The sequence below is a fragment of the Lepidochelys kempii genome, chromosome 2, assembly GCF_965140285.1.
Source record: "Lepidochelys kempii isolate rLepKem1 chromosome 2, rLepKem1.hap1, whole genome shotgun sequence".
In the NCBI taxonomy this organism is placed as follows: domain Eukaryota; kingdom Metazoa; phylum Chordata; order Testudines; family Cheloniidae; genus Lepidochelys; species Lepidochelys kempii.
Genome location: NC_136381.1, coordinates 110332036 through 110339756, shown reverse-complemented (window position 1 = coordinate 110339756; position 7721 = coordinate 110332036). Strand labels below are relative to the sequence as shown.

General features: G+C 46.5%; 1 protein-coding gene across 3 annotated transcripts in view; it reads left to right on the top strand.

The window, feature by feature from the left end:
• Positions 1 to 1021: 1021 nt before the first annotated feature.
• The window catches only part of RANBP9 (RAN binding protein 9), a 71593-nt gene continuing 64893 nt past the window's right edge, over positions 1022 to 7721 (top strand). For 2 of the 3 annotated variants that reach the window (XM_073331932.2, XM_073331930.2), the window contains exon 1: positions 1023 to 1768. In XM_073331932.2, coding sequence (XP_073188033.1) covers positions 1357 to 1768 — 412 coding nt within the window. In that variant the 5' untranslated portion in view covers positions 1023 to 1356. Of the gene's footprint in view, positions 1769 to 7721 lie in introns of all 3 variants that reach the window. The other variant, XM_073331931.2, reaches the window with a different exon arrangement.

Sequence of the window (7721 nt, the reverse complement as noted above, 5' to 3'; positions counted from 1 at the left end):
TCCCCGCCCCCCAGGACTGACCAAGAAGGCCAATGGCATATTGGGGTGTATTAGTAAGCGCATTGCCAGCAGATCGAGGGAAGTGATTATTCCTTTCTATTTGACACTGATTAGGCTACACCTGGAATACTGCATCCCGTTTTAGTCCCCCCCCCGCTAACAGAAGGAATGTGGACAAATAGGAGAGAGTCCAGAGGAGGGCAACGAAAATTATTAGGGGCCTGGGGCACATGACTTACAAGGGGAGTCTGAGGGAATTGGGGTTATTTAGTCTGCAGAAGAGAAGAGTGGGGAGGATTTGATAGCAGCCTTCAACTACCTGAAGGGGGGTTCCAAAGAGGATGGAGCTTGGCTGTTCTCAGTGGCAGTAGATGACAGAACAAGGATCAATGGTCTCAAGCTGCAGTGGGGGAAGTCTCAGTTGGATATTAGGCAACACTGTTTCACTAGGAGGGTGGTGAAGCACTGGAATGCGTTACCTAGGGAGGTGGAGGAATCTCCTTCCTTAGAGGTTTGTAAGGCCCCGCTTGACAAAGCCTCGGCTGGGATGATTTAATTGGGGCTGGTCCTGCTTTGAGCAGGGGCTTGGACCAGATGAACTCCTGAGGTCTCTTCCAAACCTCCTCTATGATCTCACCCTCTTGGCTCAGGGGTGAGAGTGAGCGAGGGAGGCCCCCTAGGATTTTTGCTGGCGCTGGTGTACCTGCAGCTCCCCACCCCTCGTCCAGGTAGTAGCTTGTAGCCTGAGCTAGCCCATGTTCAGCCCTCTAGTCTCAGCCAAGCAGGACTGGGACAGGAGGCCCCCCAGGCTCGGACGAAACTAAGAGCATGGCAAACGTGCAGGCCTCCCCTGCAGCTGCCACGCTTCGCACTAGCGCCCGGTGCAGCCGCGCCGCGCGGCCCAGCCTCCCCCGCCTTCACGCCTTCTCTCGTGCAGGAGCGGATTGGGCGCCGCCCTCGCGCCCTGTGATTGGCGGAAGCCCCTCCTCCTCCTCCTCCTCCTCGCGCCGCCGCGGGGAGCTGCTCAGCTGATCCGGGACGTTCCACCGCAGCAGCAGCAGCAGCGTCTGGCGCCGGCCTGGGGACCAGCCGCGGTGTCTCGCGCTCTCACCCCGCTCCCCTCTGTCTGCGCAGCGGCCCGAACTCGAGCCACCCGCGCGTGCTCCCCCACTAGCCCCGGGTCCGTAACCGCCGCCTTCCTCGCCCTTCCCCTCCCCCCCGCGACTCCGGTTCCGGGCTGCCCGTCTAAACCGCCCCCTCCCCCACCCCGCTCCGCAGTGCCCGGGCCTGCCCGCCGCGCCCGCCCCGGAGACGGTCCGCGGACAGCCGCCGCCGCAGGAGGTGGCGGAGGCCGGGATGTCCGGGCAGCAGCAGCAGCTTCCGTTGACGGCAGCTCCCCAGGCCTCGGGGATCGCCGCCCCCGCCGCTAGCGCCGGCCCCGCGCCGGCCTCGGCCCCGGCGGCCGCGCTGCTGCTCCACCCGCCGCCTCCCCCGCCACCGGCCACCGCGGCCCCGCCGCCTCCCCCGCCTCCGCCCGCCGCCGGGCCTCTGCCCGCCCTGGGCCTGCCGGCGGGGAGCAGCGCCCCGGCCGCCTTCCCGCACGGGGACCCGGCCCTCAACGAGCAGGAGAAGGAGCTGAAGCGGCGGCTGAAGCGGCTGTACCCGGCCGTGGACGAACAGGAAACACCGCTGCCCCGCTCCTGGAGCCCGAAGGACAAATTCAGCTACATCGGCCTCTCGCAGAACAACCTGCGGGTGCACTACAAAGGTGAGAGCCCGGCCCGCCGGGGGGCGTCTGCCCTGGGCTGGATGCAGGGCCCGGCCTCACCGGGGGGGCGCCCCCCTCGTCTCCGCTCCCGCCGGGACCCAGGGCCCTCCCCGCATGGAGCCGGGAGCTAGGCCATGGCTCTCTATATAGAGACAAACTGCCTGGGGGTGAGAGGGGTATGTACACATGCGGCCTCCCTGGGGCCCCTTGCCCAGTTCCCGGGGGGGGGGACGACCTGGGCTCCTGGCTTCTCACCTCAGCGCCCCTTCTACTTAAGTCTGCTCCCCTACTGGGTCTCCTCCTCACCTGGGAGGAAATCGCGCTTGGGAAAGGCACCAGCTTGAACGGGGAGAAGACACAACAAGAAATAACTCTTTCTGAGATCTCCTAAAGAGTTTACATGATCGGGGGGTGATCATCCGGGTTCCCCGTTTCCCTCTCCCCCCCCCCCCAGTATAAACCCGTGGGAGAGGAGCGGGAAGGCCTATCCGATCTCTTCTCCTTTCTCACTAGGTTTTTTTTTTCTTTTTTGGGGGGGCTATAAACTAGTAGACTTCCTCAGCCTGTTGATTCTGTTATCAAACGAGTTTGAGGACAAGCAGGAGAATAAAGCAGAATCGGCATGGTGTCATGTGTCTAGCTACAAAAATAAGGACAAGAAATGCTTTTTGTCTAGAAATGGAGAGAACAGGCAGTATAAGGAGTTATAAGATGCATAAATGTAAAACTACTAAACACGGAAATGTCAGGGAGGGGAAGCCACAGAGAAAACACATCTTGATTTGTAGGAAATGAAACATATGAAATAATAGAATTAAAAGTAGTCACTGATTATAGTCCCTGTGTAAGTACTATTCATAATGTTGAGAGTAGTAGTGTGGGTAATATTCAAGATTAGTTTTTCCTACATTTTAATCTCAATCTCATACTTTGTGCTCAGGTTTCTCACAGATCAGTTTACAGTATTGTTAAGGCTTTTATTGCAGAAGAAAAGATATGCAAATTACATACACTGGTAAATCAGCCAGAGATAACAATAAGGTACTTTAAGCATTGGTTGTTGTGAAAATGTCATATAAGCTAGAAACATGAGTTCACTCTGACCTGAAAAAAACACACATCTGGCATTCCACGCCCAAGTCCTAAAGTAGAAATGCTTCAGATTAAAAACAGCTTCTGGGTTGGAAACGATGGCGAGGTCAGATTGTAGTCAAAATGAGTATGGGGGAGGGGAGGAATAACCCTAAAACCTTGTGGTTACTCTTTCTCAAAGTTTACAGAGGTGAAGCTCAAGTGAAGTCTTGAGAAACATTTTACGGTTGATTCAAAGAGGAGGAAGATGGCAACACAAAACATACAAATCATATGATATGGGTGCCAAAAAAGGCTAGATGTATTCTGTAAAATAGCCTACAATAGACAGGTCCTAATCTATATTAAATACAAAATATTCATTTTATGTAACACGAAGTTTGATGCAAACATACAAAAACCAATGGCTTTTGTTTGGATTTTTATTACTTTGATATTTTTAGGAGTATTTTGTGTGTACTGGGATCTGGCTGCTGTAAGGATTCTCATAGCAAGGACATAGCTTTATGGTTAGCAAGTCCTCCCACTTGTATTTGGTTTTTTTTGCTGTGTGTTTTAAATAATAGTATATAATAAACAGGTAAATATAGAATCTTTCTGATCTGTTTTAATGTGACAATATAGTTGTTTTTCTCTTTGCCCTCTTCCTCAGCCCTCCCACCAGCAGGATGTAACCATGTGTTTTTGAAACGTGGGCGGCTACTTAGAGAACATTGGGCACTTGGAAACTAGGGAGATTGTTGCTGTAAAAGTACATTGACTAAGTTATCACGCTAATTACTGTTAACTTAATCTTACTTGACGACAATGCGGGGATGAAGGATGAATAGACCAATAGGGGTCACCAGACTAGTCCAAGGGAACGTGGATCAGAAGTGGAGTGGGTGAGGGGCAACTGTAATACACATAGCCTCCTCTACTTCTCCTAACTAGAAATGTGCTATATTGTTAAAGCAGTGAATGGCTGCTTGAAAACTGCCCATCTTTCCCTCCCTGTTCCATTGTCACCTTTAATTTTGGCCTGGTCTACACTAGGAATTTACATTGGTATAGCTGTGCCATTGTAGTGTTTTACATGTAGACAAGCCCATAGACAGGCATTGGAGTAGCTCCTATATATGCTGGTAGCCCAAGCTTCGCTTTGTTTCTTTGCTTTTGCAATTTTTGGCTAAGCTACGGCTGGCACCAACAGACGCCACCCCACTTCTCTGTATCTACTTGTGAGGGGAGAACTAAAAGAAAATAAATGACCAAAGAAAACCCCCAACAACATTAAAAGACGCAAGCAAGACAAAACAAAATAGAAAAGGACAGGACGGAGAATGGATGATGGAAATAAGGAAAGATGGTATCAACTGTGTTCTTGCATTTTATAGAATGTCACCCATTGCAAAACTATTTCAAATAGGGCTCCAATTAAAGAAAAGGTTCAGTCTCTCTAATCTTGTAAGTGCTGGCACAGGCAATACACCTTCAGCTATCTAGACAATGGGGAAGGAACATTTGGTTCTTTGTAGTTTGAGAACCAGTAGTTTTGTTTTTGTAAAGATTTTGATTGACACATTTGGATTGGGGAGAGATTTGTGGGATTCTCCATCAGTCCACTTGAAAAATAGATCCAGTTGAGACGCATGCAAGACCAAAAAAATGACTCCTTTAGAATCATAGGGTTGGAAGAGACCTCAAGAGGTCATCTAGCCCAATCCCCTGCTCAAAGCAGGACCAAAACCAACTAAATCATCCTTCTTCCTCTTGGTCTTGTTTTTGTACCTTAAATACATTTATTTAACCTTCCTCTGTTGCCCCTCCAACATTCTGATAGAATCAACTTTTCTGGAAGCATTTGTTCCTTATCTGTGATTGGCACTGTTCTGATAACATCATTTTCCTCTCCAAACATCTTCCCTCTTCTTTTCCCTTCCACCTGTTTCTCTCACTTTTGTTTCGCCTCCTGTTTAATGTCCCAAGTGAACTTTCCTCTCTGATGGGAGGTTTTCTTTGTGAAATATTGAAGATGAAGGGAAGAGGAGAGAAGTAAGTTGACGGTAGGAAAATCCTGCCATTGAGTGAGCTGTATGGAGAAAGTGTAGAGGTCAGTGTCGAGGCCACATTTTGATTTCCCAGATATTAGTGTGCAGTATCTTAAAATCGAAACATGCTTATGAAAAAATAATTGTGTGAAAAAACCACTTTTCAGTTTGTAGTCGGTCCTCTGTTTATTTTTTCAGATCACTTAATAATTTGAACAAACTGTCATATTGCCAGATTTGAGTTTTTTGTTTTCTCTGGTTTATGAGAAAAAGGAAATCCATATCTCATGGAGTTTGAGGATTTGTAATTTTCCTGCCCACCACTAGATAGTCCATACAGAGTTTCAGGTAGACAGAATGTCTTCTCCCACCCTTGACAGTTGTGTTGCTTCGTTCTGCATGAATAGCATTCACTGGATCATTGTCTTTTTGTAAACCTAATGTAGAGCACTTGAACTAATCAGATCTGTCTCAAAAGGAGATAGTGGTTACCAGGTCAAGGTGCAAGAGGAAGGACTACAGTCTGATGGCATTAAGATGATGAAAACAGGCCATTAGCATACATTCTCAGGGGCAAACAAAAATTAAAGATCACTGCCAAAACTGTACAACATTGTCCATCTGAAGCATACTCTCATAAAAATGGTGAGGCTGTGTGTGAGGGGAGCATCTAGCTGTCCTCATATCACCTACCAGAACCAGCATAATTTTTTCCCAAAACTTCTGAGTCAGTCATTCAGTTATGTATTTTAGAAATTCCGATTCTTAATTCTATAGTTTTGTCAAAGTTTAGACATATATACTTTAGAAAAAAATACATATATGGGCATCAGTAATACCTCACCTATGTTTCTTAAATCTGTCACAAAATAAATATAAAATAGGAATAAGCTGAAATTGGGCCCTCTGGAACACCGCAAACTATCTACAGATTGATTAGAATTGACCTAGCACTATTTTACATTGATTACTTAGACTTTTCTTGGTATAGCTTCATAAATGAGAAAGGTAAAACCATTTCAGAAAAACGCGTTTGTCAACTTGCTAATATACCTTTCATTGTCATCTAACAGTCCTTAGCTGAAGGTGAGAACGTTGATCAGACATAAAGGTCCATTTTTATAGGGTATAGGCCCCAACAAAATGGAATTCGTATGAAAATACTATCTTTGAATTATTGGTTTAAATATTTTTAAATTTTCATTCATTCACAATAAAATGGGAAATGAAAATGTTCCAGTGATTTTCTAACATGTTAATGTTCACCGATACTCTCTGATAGTTATGTTTTCTAATACTGTGTCTGTGATCATAAGCCAAAAAGTAGCACAGGATTTAATTGCGAAGATAATCATAAAGAGATTTACCTAAATAGACAGGACAAACCATAAGCGGTACAGTTTTTCAAACAAACAGACAAAAAACCTGTAATCCTGGTTGGTTTGTTTTTTAATTTGTTATTTCCTAGAAACAGAGTTCATTTAGGTCACCTGTGGGTGATTGCCCAAACAAAATGGGCAAAAATGATACAATTTGAATAAACAGCCATTGATAGGATTTTTTTCAGTGAGGCTTTGGCTAATAGATATTAACCACACCTTTGACGGTGCAGTCTTTTTTCTTTCCATGTAAAGACAAGTCCTCTCTGAATTGCCTCTAATGCCAAGTTAAAAATCTTCTAGCTGACTTCCAGTGCATCCAGTTGTATCTCTAAATTTTTCTAATAAACAAAAGGGAGGGATCTGGTTGTGGTAATCCTGTTCAGTTTTCCCAGAAGCACTTGAAGTACCACCAAACCAACACTGTGTAAGAATGGCAAAGTGATTCTGTTTTGATTGCTGTCTGTGTTACAGTGGCAAAGTTGGGATCTAATTTTGCCCAATTTAAAACCAAGTGTCATCTGTGGAAGAAATTGAAGTAAGGCAGTATTCAACAGACCATTTTTTGGTCTCATTAAAACCTTTCCCCATGGGTTCACCAAGAGTAGTTTTGTTCTTATTTCTCTCTCAGCTGGCTCACTAAGCTGTCTGCTAAAACTATCAAAAATCAGATTTTGGAACTGTATTTATTTAAGCTGTATTTAAAGAGTGTAAGGTCATGCATAGCTTTGTCCAGATGGGTACGCCCATTGACTTAAGTAGGACTACTCTACTCCGTGTTTGTGAAGGTATGTGCTTAGAGCAGCGGTTCTCAAACTGGGGGTCAGGACCCCATTTTAATGGGGTTGCTAGGGCTGGTGTTAGACTTGCTGAAGCCCAAGCCCCACCACCTGGGCCCAAAGCTTGAGACCTGCTGCCTGGGGCTCAGGCTTTGGCTTCAGCCCTGGGTAGAGGGGCTTAGGCTAAAGGACCCCTCTACCCAGGGCTGAAGACTTTGGGCTTCATCTCCTCTTCTCTTCCCCTCCTCTCCCCCCTGACCCCCGGGGGCAGCGGAGCTTGGGGTTCGGCTTTGGCTCTTCTTTTCCTTCCCTCCCCGCCCAGGGCAGCAGGTCTGTGGCAGGCTCAGGCTTGAGCCTTCTGTCCCCACTCCTGGGGTCGTGTAGTAATTTTTGTTGTCAGAAGGGGGTCATGATGCAATGAAGTTTGAGAACCTCTGGCTTAGAGCTTTGCGGGATTGGGCCTACATATTACATTTTTGAAAGCTTAAAAATGTCATTTTCAGTAGACGTTAAACTATTATGTTGCAACTGGCTTTTTCAAACGTGATTTTTTTTTTTATGCTTAGATTATTTTTACACTGTGTTCAATTTGTAAATGCCTGAAAAGTCTTTAAGTTAATCAACAGGAATGTCTAGCTGCTATAATAAAAGCAGGAAACCCTATTCATAGAAT